General features: G+C 50.1%; 2 protein-coding genes across 2 annotated transcripts; both read left to right on the top strand.

Moving 5' to 3' along the window:
* The first annotated feature begins 347 nt into the window (after positions 1–347).
* LOC142360930 (uncharacterized) lies at positions 348–4,875 on the top strand. The gene is made up of 5 exons (XM_075417246.1): positions 348–360; positions 465–622; positions 1,623–2,644; positions 2,893–3,022; positions 4,768–4,875. Exons 1-5 carry the CDS (start codon positions 348–350, stop codon positions 4,873–4,875), a joined length of 1,431 nt encoding a protein of 476 aa, XP_075273361.1.
* Positions 4,876–5,895: 1,020 nt separating this feature from the next.
* Positions 5,896–16,329, top strand: LOC142360929 (syntabulin-like). The gene is made up of 6 exons (XM_075417244.1): positions 5,896–6,005; positions 6,057–6,319; positions 12,555–12,657; positions 13,538–13,741; positions 14,318–14,467; positions 15,322–16,329. Exons 1-6 carry the CDS (start codon positions 5,896–5,898, stop codon positions 16,316–16,318), a joined length of 1,827 nt encoding a protein of 608 aa, XP_075273359.1. The 3' UTR covers positions 16,319–16,329.
* Positions 16,330–16,551: the final 222 nt, after the last annotated feature.

The following is a 16,551-nucleotide window of genomic DNA, read 5'->3' as shown; positions in this document are numbered from 1 at the left end:
TTCATCATTCCCAGAGATCTCCTTTTGGGCCTGGAACACATTACAGAAAATGCCTTATTCCTGCTTCAAAGTACATCTGTTCAAGGCTGAGAGCGCAATATTTTATACCCAATTTTACCAACTTTATTACAATTTTGGATTTCTCTTTTACACTCACTGTTGTGTAAACGATCTTCACTTTGTGTCCTCGTGAAATAGAGCATCATTTAGAGGAAAAAGTGATCTTCAGTTCGAGGAGAGACATTCACCTGCGACTACACGGGTTTCTTTTGCAGTAGGCAGGCAATAAAGCAGCACAAACCTACACTCATGTTCAACATTTCAAAAGGCTGAACTCATTCCAAACCATGTTTCAGGCAGGCTCCATTTAGCAGCAGTGTTTTTAAACGTGCTGTTTATAAGGCGCTAACACCAGAGTAGTGCCAAAGTTGTTTCCTGCCCTTAAAATCTTTCTGTCCTCTCAGCTTTCATAAGGTACTTCTGCTCAGCAAGAGGTGACAGAGCTCCCGTCACCCTCCCGGTAAAAGTCCTTGCTCTGATCTTTACCCAAAACTCAGATGCTTCCAAGCCTCCACCTTTCCTCCTCCATACTGAAGGGTGTAGGCAGCTGAAGGTGCCCTTTGTGAGCAGAGGCCAGAAGTGCCACGATCATTGCTCCACTCTCAGACTTCAGGGGACTGGCCTTTGTTCCGCCATCTACAGAGGATACACCAGCTGTTGCTGCAGACATACCATCGTAATTTTGTTCCCCTCTAATATTTGGTTTTAGCCTTGATCACAGAATCACAGAATCACAGAATGTTCGGGGTTGGAAGTGACCTCTGTGGGTCATCTAGTCCAACCCTCCTGCCGAAGCAGGGTCACCTACAGCAGGCTGCACAGGACTGCGTCCAGGCGGGTCTTGAATATCTCCAGAGAAGGAGACTCCACAGCCTCCCTGGGCAGCCTGTGCCAGGGCTCCGTCACCCTCAGAGGGAAGAAGTTCTTCCTCATGTTTAGACGGAACTTCCTGTGCCTCAGTTTGTGCCCATTGCCCCTTGTCCTGTCACTGGGCACCACTGAAAAGAGTCTGGCCCCATCCTCCTGACAGCCACCCTTGAGATATTTATAAACATTTATAAGGTCCCCTCGCAGCCTTCTCTTCTTCACGCTGAACAAGCCCAGCTCCCTCAGCCTCTCCTTGTAGGGGAGATGTTCCAGTCCCCTCACCATCCTCGTAGCCCTCTGCTGGACTCTCTCCAGTAGCTCCTCATCCTTCTTGAACTGGGGAGCCCAGAACTGGACAGAGTACTCCAGATGGGGCCTCCCTAGGGCAGAGTAGAGGGGAAGGAGAACCTCCCTCGACCTACTGGCCACACTCCTCTTGATGCACCTGTAGAAGACTGCTACAAACTGCTTTTGTCTCGACATTGCCATTGTCGTCCCTTCCTGGCCTCTGAAAAAAACGCCTCAACGACCTGCAGGAAAGCACTTGCGCACAGAGTAGCGCGTGGACGGGTCCCACTGTGATTCTGTGATTCTGTGATTCTGAGTTAAGGAACCAGCTCCTGAGGAAGGCAGACTCCTTGGCGGAAACAGAAGTAGCGCTGGCAGGGAAAGGGGTGCGATCGATCTATCCCCAGGAGGACTTGAAGGGAGCAAAAGGGACTGTAGGGAGCCCCCCCCACAAGTACCCGTTGGTTAAAACAGAATTCGTATATGAAGATGACGGTGATAATCGCCCCCTGATTATTACTAAAGAAATCCCTTTTGCGGCAACTGAATTGGCAAAGCTGCGGAAAGATTTTGCAAGAACCACGAGAGAACTGGAGACAGAATATGTCTGGTGGGTGTCCCTGTCGGGGTGGGACAGGATCTTGTTGTTGGAAAGGGAAGCGGAAGGGTACTGGGTCCCGGGCGTGTTCTTAACCCCCAGTGAACGCCGAGCCCTGTGGTCGCTGACTCAGAGGGCCGAGCACTGGGCCGCGGGGTTGAACCCGCTGGAGAGGGGGGATCCCCTGGCCACCACAGGCACGACAGATCAGTTATTGGAAAGTGTGCAGAAAGTGGCTTGCCTTCAGATGATGTATGACCGGGAGCTCAAGCCTAATCTGAGCTCCCCGATGCTGCTGCTGGCAGACCCCGAAAGAATGACTCCCCAGCTACGGGGGCTTCCCGATTCCCTGAAACCCACAGGGATCCAGCGGCAGAGGAGAATTCAAAACACCCCCAGCGAGGGGAGAACCGCGGCTACCCTGGAGGGGGGAGTGACCCCCGACCGTCGGCAGCCGGGGAGCAAAGTGTGGATGTGCGGGGAGATAGCCCAAGAGCTGATTAGCTGTGGGAGGAGATACGGACCTGTTAACCGGCCATATCAAAGGGCTGAAACCAGAGCCCTGCGAGCCGCAGAACAAGGGAGTGGGCAGTCGTTTTTCTCGGGGAGAAGCCCGGATCTGGCTGGGAAAGAAAAGCCCCTAATTCGGCAGGGGATCTGGCAGTTAGGGCTTCAGAAGGGCATTCCCCGGGACCTCATGCATGGACTCCTGACCAAGAAGGTGGAACAGCTTGTGCAGAGATGGTCAGGGCGAGAAATCGCTTTTGGGCCAGATCCTAGTGCCCCACCCTTGGTGAATCTGGGGGGGGGAACGAAACAGGGAAGAAGCTGGTGGGAAACTAAATCCTCCCCTCCCCCAGGGTGAGGGGGGAGGCGGAGGGTGGATGTGTGTAAGACAGCTCACCTGCAATAACAAAGGGGATTTATTGATTACGGTGGCGGTAGGGCCAAAGAGGAGACCGGTAAGCTTTTTGATTGACACCGGAGCACAAATTACTGCGCTAAGCCGGGTCGAGGCAGAACGGTGTGGAATTTCGGTCCCGTCCGAAAGCCTCCGCCTTCCCTCCTCCATGCTGAAGGGTGCAGGCAGCTCAAGGTGCCCTTTGTTACGTGTGGCTGGTGAGGCCAGAGGATTTTGCAGCCCGGGGGGTTTCTCCTCGCCTCCCGGCGGCCGAGACCCCCGAGGCCTCCCCATCCCAGTCCGGCCCGGTTTGCGGGCGCGCGGCGCTGGGGCGGAGCAGGGCGCGGGGCAGCTCCTGCCCCCGCCCCGCGCTCGGGGACCCGGGGCCGGGCGGCCCCGCTGCCGGGGGCGTCTGACGGCCCCGCCGGGCCCGCCCCGCCCCGCCCCGCCGCCCCGCGCCCGGCAGCCGCGCAGAGCCCGCCGCGCCCCGCCATGGGCTGCTCCAGCAGCGCCCGCAGCCGCCCCGCCGGGCCGCCGCCGCGGGGTGAGCCGGGCCGGGCCGGGCCGGGCCGGGCCGGGCCGTGCTGGGCCGCGGGGAGCCGGGCGGGGTGGGGGGTCCCCGCGAAGCCCGCCGGGGGAGGGGGTCCCGTCGGGGGGCTGGCGCCGCGGCTGGGCGTCCCGCGGGGGCCGGGAGCACGGCGGGGTCCCTGGGCGTGCGGTGGGGCCCGGGGCCGGGGACGTCGCACGCTGCTGCTGCTCGCAGGTGGCCGGGTCGCCGCTTCCCACAGAATCACAGAATAGTAGGGGTTGGAAGGGACCTCTGTGGGTCATCTAGTCCAACCCCCCTGCTGAAGCAGGGTCACCTACAGCAGGCTGCACAGGACTGCGTCCAGGCGGGTCTTGAATATCTCCAGAGAAGGAGACTCCACAGCCTCCCTGGGCAGCCTGTGCCAGGGCTCCGTCACCCTCAGAGGGAAGAAGTTCTTCCTCATGTTCAGACGGAACTTCCTGTGCCTCAGTTTGTGCCCATTGCCCCTTGTCCTGTCACTGGGCACCACTGAAAAGAGCTTGGCCCCATCCTCCTGACACCCACCCTTCAGATATTTGTAGGCATTTATAAGGTCCCCTCGCAGCCTTCTCTTCCTCAGGCTGAACAAGCCCAGTTCCCTCAACCTCTCCTCGTAGGGGAGATGCTCCAGTCCCCTCACCATCCTCGTAGCCCTCCGCTGGACTCTCTCCAGTAGCTCTTCATCTTTCTTGAACTGGGGAGCCCAGAACTGGACAGAGTACTCCAGATGAGGCCTCACCAGGGCAGTGTAGAGGGGAAGGAGAACCTCCCTCGTCCTGCTGGCCACACTCTTCTTGATGCACCCCAGGATCCCATTGGCTTTCTTGGCAGCCAGGGCACACTGCTGGCTCATGGTTAACCTGTCGTCCACCAGGACACCCAGGTCCCTCTCCGCAGAGCTGCTCTCCAGCAGGTCCACCCCAAGCCTGTACTGGTGCATGAGGTTGTTCCTCCCCAGGTGCAGGACCCTGCACTTGCCCTTGTTGAACCTCATCAGGTTCCTCTCTGCCCAGCTTTCCAGCCTATCCAGGTCATGCTGAATGGCAGCACAGCCTTCTGGTGTATCTACCACACCTCCCAGTTTGCTGTCGTCAGCAAACTTGCTGAGGGTACATTCTAACTCTTCATCCAGGTCGTTGATGAAGAAGTTAAACAAGACTGGGCCCAGTACTGACCCCTGGGGGACACCACTTGTCACCAGCCTCCAACTAGACTCAGCGCGGCTGATGACAACCCTCTGAGTTCTGCCATTCAGCCAGTTCTCTATCCACTTCACCGACCACTCATCCAGCCCACACTTCCTCAGCTTCCCTAGGAGGATATCATGGGAGACTGGGGCCCATCCCGCGGGCTGGGGTTTTGCTTGAGTTTACAGACAGGTCCTTTAGTGTAACGCCTTGGAAATCCAGTGCTTTCCCCCGTTCCCCCTTCAAAATAATGCGGGCCGGCAGGTTCTGACCCCGTGATCCTTCCTGCTGCTCACAGACTCTGCACGTCCACCCCAGCGCAGTCTGCGGCGCCGGCAGCGCTCCGGTGCCTCTGGTTTGGCTCCAGCCGCCGGGCGTTAACTTTGGGTGGAAGCCGGGTTTGTAGGATGCTCCAGAAGAGTGTCCTTGCTGTTCAGTGGAAGTTAAAGAAAACTTTGTTTCCCTATTCATCGTATTTGGAAGTTTGGAAATGCTTTTATAAGACCCCGAATGCTGCAGTTACAGCTACTGGCTTCTCCAGAAAGATACATCCTGAAGACAGATACGTAAAAGTTGTTTGCGTTTAGTTCGGCTGCATTTCTTCCCTGTGTTCTTGAGTCATTATCTGTTGCTGTTACTCTGGCTGCGGCATCCATGTTTTCTGCATGCGTTTATTCTCCGTGTGCTGTCTCGTGGTGGGGTGGTTTGCGGCTGCCGAGGTGACAACAGGTCGTGTGGGGCGAGCGCTGTCGCACCGCTGCCGACCCAGCACACGCCGGCGAACCGAGGAGCCCCGCTCTGAGATGGACATCAGAACCACAGGCATTCCCCTCCACCCCCACACCTCTCCTTCCAGCAGACATTAACTTTTCTTCTGCACAAAAGCGCTGTTGTCCGCTATGCACGCTTTTCCCAGAGGAATGCCACTGGAAACACAAACAGTGAAAAGTGCTGTTAACTGAACAGAGAATTTTCACACTAGCTTTATTCACTACACAATCTTTTTTGTTATACTACCTATGCAAGGGGTGTAAGGTGTCAATAAACACATAGCTGACGAGAGCAAAGGAAAAAAACACCACAACAATCTGCTCATTTTACTCCCCCACTTCGTCTAGAACACATCACTGAGTGGCACAGGGGCAACAAGGACCCATACTCCAAGTGGCACATTGCAGCTCTCTCCTGTCTTGCATAAGTAGTAAGAGACTGGCATGAGGAGGTCACTCCTGCTTCGGAGTCAGTTGATTTTATATGAAAAATCTGCTAAGATGTTTGCAGGAGGACTTTAAAAATAAAAATGAAGCTTCACTCACTTGAAAAAGTGAAATTTAACACAGATTCGGTAAGAATAAAGAATTATTTATTAGAATAAAGAATTGTAATTTAGAGTAGATTTTCTTATATTCCCCACACCTCTGAATTCATGCAGAAGGGAAGAAGCTACCTACACCCCAGCCAGCGTGTGGAGACAGCAGAGTTCCAAAAAGCCTTACGAGGTGTTAAGCAATGCTGCTATTCGTCTGCGATTCTGAAGTGAGGAGAGTCACAGCAGACCATGTTTCTTCTCCCCCTGATAAACCGCAGGACGCAGAACTGCTCTGCACAGACAAGTGCTTTCCGTGCCATCTACCGGCTGAGTCATTTTATTGGACTTCAGTTACGCCCAAATGAGAAGAGACCTTCGCAGCACCACAGGCAGAGGAACAGAAGTCACAAAAGAATTCAACAAGTAGCTTACCACACAGTGACTGCCTCTCCACTCGTTTTTCACTTGGTCGTTACTCAAAACATTGATCTCTACTCCAAACCTCCTGCATGTTTTGGACATTATGCTACTACCGTCGAGGGTCAGAAAGGTTTCATTTCTCCATAAAGGAAGAGCCTATGACAAACTGCAGCCATATCTGGCTCACTTTGTCCGAGTTCCAAAGCAAGGAGTTCAGCACAGACTGGACGGAATGATGTAAGTTGTTTAAACCAGGAAAGGACCCATTCCTGGTGTCACTCGTGCTTTGCATTCCTAACACAAGTTACGTCCAAAAAGACCTAAACCTCTCTCCTCAGTTAGCAGAACACTAATTATAATCACAACACTGTTAGAGATATGCTTCTTCTAGGATGTTTTTATTTACTGTATGCATACTGAAAAACTGTAATAAGAATGGTTTCATAGCATTTGGTCTTTGACCTCACCGCAATTAAAATGCACCACCATTTAGCTTACCTGTTCCCACTGGGAGGAAAAACTTCATTGGTATTAGAAAGTCGAAAGGTGCAGATAGGTATCTACAATTTGCAGAACAAGCCAACATCGAACTAACTTCAGTGAACTGAAAATCCAGTTTATCATCCACTACGCTGCTTCGTCACTGACTGGAGAATTTCAGTGCATCCCAGCCCAGAACCTGCCGGGGGGGGACGGGGGAGCGGGGCAAGGAGTCAACAGAGTGCAGGAACTTCTCAGGCACTAGTAGCCTACTCCTCAGCACTGTCCGCCAGCATGCTTCGATTCCAGGAAGCATGTGGCTTACTACGCATGCTCCTTGCAACTGCTCGGCATCTGCACTGAGTCACCAGTGACGTGCAGAAACAAAGTCCACAACTCACAGAGAGTTATAAAGCAGGTATGTTTCTTATGGCGCCGGGTGCAAGGGGGATCGTTCCTCCTGACTTGCACACCAAGTCACAAAGCATGCACCTATTTATTACAAAGTTTATCTAAGTAGGCTGGGCTATTGTAATTGTTTCTAGGAATAGGCGTGATTCTTGTAATTATTTCTAGGAATTCATTATCACCCAGATCCGCAGCTTTGCAAGGCACAATTTGTGCTTTTCCTGCCCTATCCTTCATGTCTCCATACCGTGCCGTTTCACATCTAGTGAGTTAATAGGAATGAAAGAATGAAAAGAGTAACTTATAACAATTAGTATTCCATTAGAAATGTCATTTAACTTTGAGCCGTTGTAAGCGTTGTTGTACTCAGCATGTGTTGCCAGTATGTTCTTCTCTGCTTCTTGATAGTGAATTTGTCAAGTCATAAGTGTGAGCCGTGGGTTAGGATGTCCCAGTCTGAACACAATCATCTTTGCAGGCTTTAGGACGGTTAGGAATTTGAGGAGAGACAGGTGGAGCAGACTGTGTTGGACTGAAATTGGTTCTGAGTACGGTGCAGGTGCGGTTGCTTTTTTACTCAACATTGGAGCTGACTGTAGTTAAGAAAAAGGAGGCAAGGGAAGTGACCCTGGGCATCTGGGAATATGACAGTTCGAGTCAAATAAGCTAAACAGATTAGACTGGAAATGCAGGTGTTAGCTGCAAATGATGGCTAGATGTTAAAAATGCCTAGCTGGTAAAATGTAATGCTATTCCCACTTATTACGTTGCCTTGTCTGGTATGTGAGGTTTAGATTCCCAGGAGACTAAATGTGCAGGAACTTCTTCTTGGGGACACCCTGTGCAAGCAAATAGTGGTGGTGAATTAATCCGTTAGGGTAAAAATAGCAGAATAGTTTATCCATATTGCTACTCTACTTCCATACGTGTCTGTACTCTAAAGGCAGTCGCTTTGGTTGTTTTAAAAACAAAATGTAAAAGCTGTGATTGAAGTTATGTTACTGACATGTGGCCATATGACTTTACAGATCTCTTGTCAGCTCGCTCCCTCTCTTCAGTAGAGTGGTGTGGGAATAATAGTGTCTGACACTGATACGTACCTATGTATGTGCTTCACTTCAAAAACAGAGGAGTTGGTGTCTAAGTTCTGCAAGAGGAATGCCTTAGAGGTAGCTCTGGAAATATACTTCACCCTCACGAACTTGACTTTTCTGGTTGCAGAAGCATGCAATGATAGGACTTTGTTTTCTCTTGGGAAGACTGATAAAGTATCAGAAAGACACATTTGACTGGTGCATTTGTGCAAGAACATTGTATCTTGTATTTGCATGGCTTTTGTTCGTTCCCTGTACCAGATTTCTGCAAGCAGTGGGAAAAATAATAGAACTGTTGTCCCCGTTGTTCAGGAACAGTGGTACAGAACACCAGGTTACAGAACGTGCTAACTTGAGTAGATCCTGTGGCATGCAAAGAGCTTCCTTGTTCTTCATAACTGCTAGTTGGTACTTCTACCTCTTACGTTGAAATACTTTTTAAAATGCTGCTGGTGTACTATGTATTTGAAGGCAAACTCACATTCATTGGTTGTTGGAAAAAAAAACCAAACAAAACAACAAAAAATACTCAAGAGAAAACCAGTATTTGGAGGTAGCAATCTGGCTTGACTGATCCCTAAAATAAATGGGCGTGCCTCATTTGAAAAGCAGGATGGTGCAAAGGTAAGAGCGATGAGAAGACTGGTGACCTCAGCGTAATGTGTCTCTCTTTCTGCTGTCACTTACTTAGCAGTACTTTATAGCCCACATTCCAAGACTGCGCCTTTCTGGGACAGGGGAAATGAAGAACAAGGTTATGTCAAAGAACATTTAACTCGGTTACAAATGCACGATTTCATCAGAGTACGCCGTGCTCCCATCCTGCAACCAGTCATAACCTTGCTTGCGCTGTGAAGGTGGGAAGGTTTGTGCTTCTGTTCCTGAGACTGTGCAGATAGTTCAATGTGTGGCTGCTGTCATGTGCATAAGCATACTGAAGTGGGGAAATGAGCTACACCTGATTCAGTGTTCTTGAAATATGTGGTCATAGAACAAAAAATGGACTGAAGATGGACCGGAGAACGTACGGTCGTAGGCAAGGTGCTCCATCATTTGCTATCAACTTACTTCACTCGGTCCTCGGTCCTTACTTCACTCGGTACATATGTTCAGGACCGAGTGAAGTAAGTTGATAGCAAATGATGGAGCACCTTGCCTACGACCGTACGTTCTCCATGTCTATGGAGATACATAGTGGTCAATGACACATGCTTCTGGAAGGCTTTCCACCTGCTTCTTAAAACCTCACCTTGGCAAGCAAAAACGAGGATGTCGTTGAACATGTGTCATCTTTCCCCGATCTAAGTGCATGGTTCAAATGCTACACTTCTGTCCCACACCTGACAGCAGACAACGTAACCATCCTGACATTCGGGTCCAATGGCACACAACGCTTGTTTCCTCTACAGTTTTCATCTCACTCTTCTCCCTTTCTTACACATGGACCTCGTAATATTCTTTGGGACAGTAAAGTTCCTGAGATCTTTTCTTCCTTCTCTTTGCCTTTCATTTTCGACCTACACAAAATAGCTACTGCTGCTGTTTTGAAATCAAAGTGTTTCCGGATAATGATGCTCCATGCACTGAGCCCTCCTGCATATTTTACTGATGGGATCCGCTTTAATTTCACATCCGTTGCTGTGGAGTGGTGCAGATTTGCTGGAGTTGCCGGCACAGGGAGCTGCGAAGGACCCGGTCGCCAGGGGTGCCGGAGGATGGGGAGATGCATGCGCACACCTCTCCCTCCAGCAGCGAGGATGCCGTGTCCAGGCACCAGCCCGTGCTACCCTCTGAGCGCGCATCCTGGAGCCGGGCGTGGAGGGCCGTGGGGTGAGGCTGCTGGGCGGCGGTGGGGTGGCAGGGGCTGCTGGGGGCCCTCTATTTGCATTGGTCCAGCCCCCCGCCTGCTTCATAATGGCCAGGTCTCCATGGCGCCAGTGTTAGGGAACGGTCCCTCCCAGTGGGCCAGCAGACCCGGCACAGCCGGCAGGTCCCCTTGGAGCTCCTCTGTCTGCCATAGATCCCTCGGGGTCTGTGGTCCCGAAGAGCTAACATCTGCACCTGCGGGCCTCCTCGGACAGGCTTCAGGCGCTGTGGGCTGCGGACGGGGAGGTCTCTCCTCATCTGGTCCAGCGACTGGTCCCATTGCTGCGGGAGGCAGAACAGCCTAAAAAGGTGGATCTGCCATTACTTTTCTTCTAGGGGTTACGGCAGCTGTTTTGGGCATGGAGGAGATGTGGATTCACGGTCTTGAGCCAAACTGGGTAGAGCGGAGACGGCTTGTGATTTATCTGACCTCAATTCCCTATCTTTAATGTCGCTGTAATCTTGCTTGCACAAGCACACTGAGGGCCTATTTTGTTCTAAAGGAGATATGATGAATAAGACCAGTCAATCTAGTGTGCCATCTTTCTAACCTGACGTATAAGCGTTTACTTCAGGAGAAGAGAAATAGTACCTTGAGCTCAGTGGTTATACTGACTAACTCTCCGTTGACTAAAAATGGGAGGCAAGGCTGGCTTGGAGATGGGTGTCTGCGTTAGGGACGTCCACGTTTAGTCAGACGAATTCCACTCCTGTCTCCCGTGTTCCTCGTCAGGTCTCTGACCACTCTGCTGTTAGCTCTTATCGAAGCCAAGTACAATCTCTGTCTCTTTTACATCTCTTGGTTTTTTTTTTTTTTTTTTTGAACAGAAAGGAAAGTCAGTCGTAGACGTTCGGTTGCGGAAGAAAGTTTGCGTTTGAACCACGCATGTATCTTCAAGTAGGTCTAATTAGATGCCTTTTCGTCTTCTGCTCATCCCTGATAAGCTTAGGCACTGTCCGTTTGTCCTGTTTCTCAGGACCCCTGCCCAAGGTGCCTAGCATTGCACAGGGAGATTCTGTATCTCATTTTACACTGGGAATTCCCAGGAATGAAGTATTTGTAGAAGGCAAGCTAAGTAAATTGCACGGAAGTGAAAAAAGCGCTTGGTACCTTCCAAGAGATAATACTGGAATAGAGTCAGAAAACACATGTTTTGAGCAAAAGATACTTAGAAAGCGAAGTAAAACTTATTAGCGTAGAGCTATTGCTTTAGTTTGGATTTACATATGTTTTAGATTTCAACTTTGAATTTCCATAAATTTGCTTGAATTGTTGTTGAAAACATGTTCAAATAGCCAAGTGTTTCTTTCAAATGGGAAGAAGCAAAGTAGCAGCTACAAAGAGTGTTTCAGCTTTCAGGTGGTCTGCATTTTTGAGCCCAAATCTACAAGTCCCTGTTAAATGACAGTGGCCTAGAAAAACAACCTTGCAATTCTGTGTCGCCAATTTTATAATCCACCCCCCTCTAAAAATTGTATTAGATGTTGCTTAGTAGAGACATAGGCAATTAGTGGTTGGGCTGTGGCCTCTCAAGACATGTATCTCTTTTTGTTCAGAAGACTCTCGGGCTGCAGCAAGCGCCCACAAGTCCCAGCGAAAACGGAGGACGCAAAATACAAGCCAGCAGGTTGCCACGGAGGATCCGGCAAGTAGAAGGTGAAAGCCTGAGTCCCACCTGTCCTACAAAATGACCTGCCCAGCTGTGGGCTGGTGGCACAATCCACCTCCAGTGCAGGGTCTCGATGGCGAGAAGCTGGGCACAGCAGTGCCCGAGGGTACCAACAGGCGTAGCCTTCCCTGGCCACTGCGCTGGCCAAGGAAGCCACCACTCCCCACTCTTGGGTGGACACCCACCCTACTGCTTGCCAGTGCTCGCTCAGCAGGCAGATCCCTTCATCACATTTCAGCTGATTGCATGGTGCAGCAACAGCTGGTAACTTGGGCAGCTGGCAAAGATGCGCTCAGAGGGGATGTGGAGCAGAACTTTCAGTGTGACCCTCCATAAATCCTGATATACCCTGCTAGGCTATACACATTTATACATACACACATGTATGCGTACATCATCTCAGAAACCAAAACAGAAGCGGCTTTCTTCCCAGCAAGGAGCATTTTCATGCGGTTTAAAGCAAGAGAAATCTCTACTTGCAGTTGTGTGCTCCTGAAGGAGCCACGTGAGCAGCCGCATTCGTCTGCTGATGGCTCTGAGAAAGCAAACAGGTTGTCACAACAAATGTGCCTAGCCGACTCCTAAAATGGCTTCTGTAGCGTGAGGGTTTTGTGTCCGAATGTTTTTTCTGCTCTTGTCGAAGTGCCAGTTCTGAAGCAATGTTGAAAATCTGGAACAGATCCAGCGCTTGTCCTCAGGGACGTTTGAAAATTCATGCAACTGCTGAAATTCACACAGGACGGACAAAGGAAGGGTGCTCGTGATTCACCGTTATTTTGAAAACAGTCTTTGAGTTAGAATTTCCATCATGTTTTCACTCTTCCCTTTTCCTTTCCAGGAACTGAAGCCGATTTGAGCTCTTCAAGCAGCACAGGCAGTATTTCAGCACCGGAAGCCCGTGTGACTGCGGCTGGAAGCCAAAGATCTTCTTTTTCTCGCAAGTAAGCAAAGCAGCTTTTGCTGAATCTTGCAAGTGTTGCTAGTGCAAAGACAGACTACTGGGTAAGGTCTTGCAGTTAATACACACACAACTACTATTGTGAGTTTTAAACCAATTTTTTTTGAACATTACTTAAGCGCTCCCTAGATTATATCTCAACAAGGAAAGGTATTGGCTGGGAGCAAAAAACAATACGAAGTATAATTTAAAGCCCTAAAATTACCTGACTTTCAGAAAGAATAGATATCATTTCGTATATTACTATACTGCCCTGCTTAATTGAACAGAAGTCCTCTGTAACAAGGCTCCTTCAGATGCATTGCTGTGTTAGGCGCAGCCTGTGCAAATGCTGCCTCACACAAGGGTTGATGCTGTACTGCACAAAGCGGAAGGAGATGTCTCCTTTGCAATATGTTCTTTTTCAACCGTTCCACTTAACTCTCTATGAAACATGTCAGTGCTGTCACAAACCACAGTCCTGCACTTCATTGTAAAACAATGATAAAATCACCCAAACCGCAGCAGTATGAGGCAGGTTTGCAGCAGCCCCTCACCCACCTGTTCCTTATAAACTGTTCCATTTTCAGAGAAGGGGAAGCTCAGGGGACGTGGGTGATCCGACGGAGTCGCTGGGAACTGTGCGATCCGCAGAGAAAAGTGAAAATGGCCAAGGTTTCCCTAGGTCACGTAGTTCAGACTGAGCACCCCACAGCTAGTGAAAAAACGTGCAGTGGCTGATGACTTCAGGACTTTCTTGCCGGCCACTCACAGTTCTCTGTCTAGTTTAGTGTTCAGACAACTCTGTGTGTAAAAGAAGACACACAAAGAGTTGCGCGACGAGGATAATCCAATATGCTTTAACCATTCTGGTTCCCCTCCAGTCGTGGCCCTTACGGTCAGAATAACGGATCCTTATCCTGCAAGTCCGCAGCCAGCCCACCTGCTTCCCGTCAGAAGGAGCCTCTGTCAGCCCTGTGCAAAAACCAGCTGACTCCTGCCAACATCCGTCAGAATTACAGGGCTTCTTCAGGCACCAGCAGCAGCTCAGGCTCCTACAAAGGAAGCGACAGCAGCCCAGCGCTGAGGCAAGTCTTTATTTCAGCGTCCCGGTGTTGAGCGCAACGAATTGCCTTCTCTGCTCTGTAACGGGGGCTCGGCTGTGCAAGTTGCCGAGCAGGTCACCGTGCTTCTCAGCATAGGTGTGACTGCTCGTGTTGGTGGCTTGACAGCCAGCAGGCTGCTCCATCCCACGGAAAAACTTGATGGTCTCAGCAGTGTAAAACTGAAGGTTCCTTTCTGTCAAAGCCCTTTGAGTTTTTTTGAGGCGCTCCCTCACCTGGCTGTGTCTACAGCTGGGTGCTTGCTCTTGGGCGTGCCACCAATTTCGAGCGAGGGGACAGCTGGGTATTTTAAAGTTCAATGTCTCGTGTGATGTAATGGCACTGACACCAAGCAAAATAAGTAGTAGATTTTGCACTACAGCCACAGATCAGCCGTTTCCTCGAGTACTTTGATTTGCCAGAGGGAGTCACTTGTGCGGACTCTGAGGAGCCCCAGAGGAGGCAAGCTTTGTATCAGTCAACGGGACACTTTTCTTTTGGCTAGGACCGCAGAACTGTAGCAGTGATGTTATGTGACGCTTTGGGTTTTTTTCTTTTCAGGTGTTCAGGGGGATGCCATGCTTGTGGTGCCCACTACAAGATTAAGCCACCAAATCCAGAGCAGTATTTGACTGCTCTGCAGCAGAAAGAAGCTACATTGCGGCATTTGAAAACAAAGCTGAAGGAATCGGAGAGCAAACTTAAAGAAAGGTACATTTCACTTCAGAAATCAGTTAGAAAGGTTTGTTCAGAAGCATCTAGGGGCGGGAATCCTGAACGTTTTTACTCATTTCTGGACCACATAAATTGTTGATGAAGAAATCTGAACTATTATCCGTCTGATGAGGTTGTTTTCAGGTATTTCAGGTTTCATAGCATGTTCAGTGAAGCTGTACCATGCAGCTGAGTTCTGAATATGTCTGACTTTTCTCTTGTTTTGAACTTTCCCAACTGAATAATTTTCAAGGATAATTTTTCACCAGTCTGATTTAGCATTGAGACCTGTGATACATCCAATAGTTTCTACCTGCCAGCATGTATTTCCTGAGTCTCCTGTTCTACCTCACTCCGCGAAACAGGACTCCAAATGTCCCCCTTCTCCCCTAAAGAAAGAAAAGCTCTTACACAGACCAGCGTGCCCGTCTGTGTTTTTGTCGCTTCAATATTGAAGTTTTCTCAGCAGCCCTTTGTATGGACGCTGAGCAAAGAAGTGACAATGTGCATTACACAGCAACAGATGTCGTCTTTTCTACTAAAACCGCGCCCTCCTGAGAGCCGGCTCTCCGCACACACAACCCAAGCGGGCACACAGCGGGGTCTGAACGGAGCCCCAAGGCAGAGTCCCAGGGACCCTGCGGTCCAGTTCGGGATAGCCCGACCTCTGCATCAGCGAGGGCTGGATCTCACACAGAGATCTCTCCCCACTCGCTTGCAAGCCTTGGAAGGAATCTGCTTCCTTCCTGGAGAGTCTCTGCAGCGCAGCCACCCCAGTGCGCTGGAGCCTCATGTTGTCTCTTGAACTGACCACCCAGCAGAGCTGTTACACCGTTTTTCTTTTGCTACAGGGAAATAGAAATAGCAGAGCTCAAAGCTCAGCTGGGACGCACGAAGGAAGACTGGATTGAAGAAGAGTGTAAGCATGTGGAGGGGGATCTGGCCTTAAACGAAGCAAGAAGCAAAATTAAACAGCTCGAGCAGGTTATTGAAGCCATGAAAAACAATGCTGTTGAGAAAGACCAAAAAATTCAGAAATACTTCTTAGACATCAGCATTGAAAATAAGAAACTGGAATCTTTGCTGCAGAGCATGGAAATGGCTCAGAACAGCTCTGCGATGGACGAGCAGTGCCTGCAGTACAGCTGTGACGCAGAGGGGAAGCCATCAGCGTTGTGTGCCACGATGCCAGAGAGCCTCATGGCAGAGGACCAAGCTCTGGAGGAGGTGGCAGATAGCAGGCTGCTTCTTAGTGAGGACACATCTAATGGGACTGATTCAGCTGAAGAGAGCTGGAGCAGCACAGCTTGTGAGTGGAGTGATCCCGCTCCCTCCAGTTGTGTTGTGAAGAAACTGATGCTTGACAGTGTTGCAGATGAAAAACTAACTTCTTTGCGGCAGGAGGAGAAAAGCAGCAGTGTGATGGTGGAACAGGCCGTCCAGACTGACGCGGTGCCATATAGCCTAGATGTGGAGCAGCTCATTCAGAACGTCTTCAGAGCTCAGGATGCCTGTCCTCCTGTGCAGTCTCTATGCAGGAAGGTGGAGCACAGAGTTGGTGAAAACCATTTCATGAAAGAACTTGATTTTACAGACCCTCATGATGATGAAGCCTTTGGGTATGTCAATACTTGCTCGCAGGCAGGAAGAAAGAGGAGATATTGGAGCAGCAGTCTCCTGAGAGATGTTCCGGCTGTAGCTGCCCCTGTTGTATCAACTGTCATGTGGGCTTTCAGTACTCAGAGAGGAGGATTAGATTACATTTACAATATTGGAGCATTGCTTCGTGGTTGCTGCCTCGTAGCCCTGCACTCTTTACGCCGTACGCTCTTCAGTGTCAAAACTTAAAGTCCACTCTGTCCCCGGCCTCCAGAACCCTGCAGACAAATGAACACAAGGACATCGCAAACATGAACAGCTATAGCACAGTCAAGCAAAGAGTGATTTTTCAGTCCTTCTGGCAAGTCAGTCCTCCATAGTCAAGAACAACAGTGAAGGTCATCAGTACATTTCAGTCAAGAAGAAAAAAAAAGAGGACGTGGCCAACAGGCTGACTGCGCAGAGGGAAAAGGAGGAGCGTG

The sequence above is a fragment of the Opisthocomus hoazin genome, chromosome 3 (genome assembly GCF_030867145.1).
Source record: "Opisthocomus hoazin isolate bOpiHoa1 chromosome 3, bOpiHoa1.hap1, whole genome shotgun sequence".
In the NCBI taxonomy this organism is placed as follows: Eukaryota; Metazoa; Chordata; class Aves; order Opisthocomiformes; family Opisthocomidae; genus Opisthocomus; species Opisthocomus hoazin.
Note: the sequence above shows the minus strand (reverse complement) of the source record. Positions and strands in the feature narration are given on the sequence as shown.

Bases quoted from the DNA above. Each gene is read 5' to 3' on its own strand.
- LOC142360930 (XM_075417246.1), top strand. The intron at 2,645-2,892 runs GTGGGAAACTAA...TCCATGCTGAAG, and splicing joins ACGAAACAGGGAAGAAGCTG to GGTGCAGGCAGCTCAAGGTG. The intron at 3,023-4,767 runs GTTTGCGGGCGC...TGCTGCTCACAG, and splicing joins CCCCATCCCAGTCCGGCCCG to ACTCTGCACGTCCACCCCAG.
- LOC142360929 (XM_075417244.1), top strand. From the start codon at position 5,896: ATGCAGAAGGGAAGAAGCTACCTACACCCCAGCCAGCGTGTGGAGACA. The intron at 6,320-12,554 runs GTCAGAAAGGTT...TTTCCTTTCCAG, and splicing joins TTATGCTACTACCGTCGAGG to GAACTGAAGCCGATTTGAGC. The intron at 13,742-14,317 runs GCAAGTCTTTAT...TTTTCTTTTCAG, and splicing joins GACAGCAGCCCAGCGCTGAG to GTGTTCAGGGGGATGCCATG.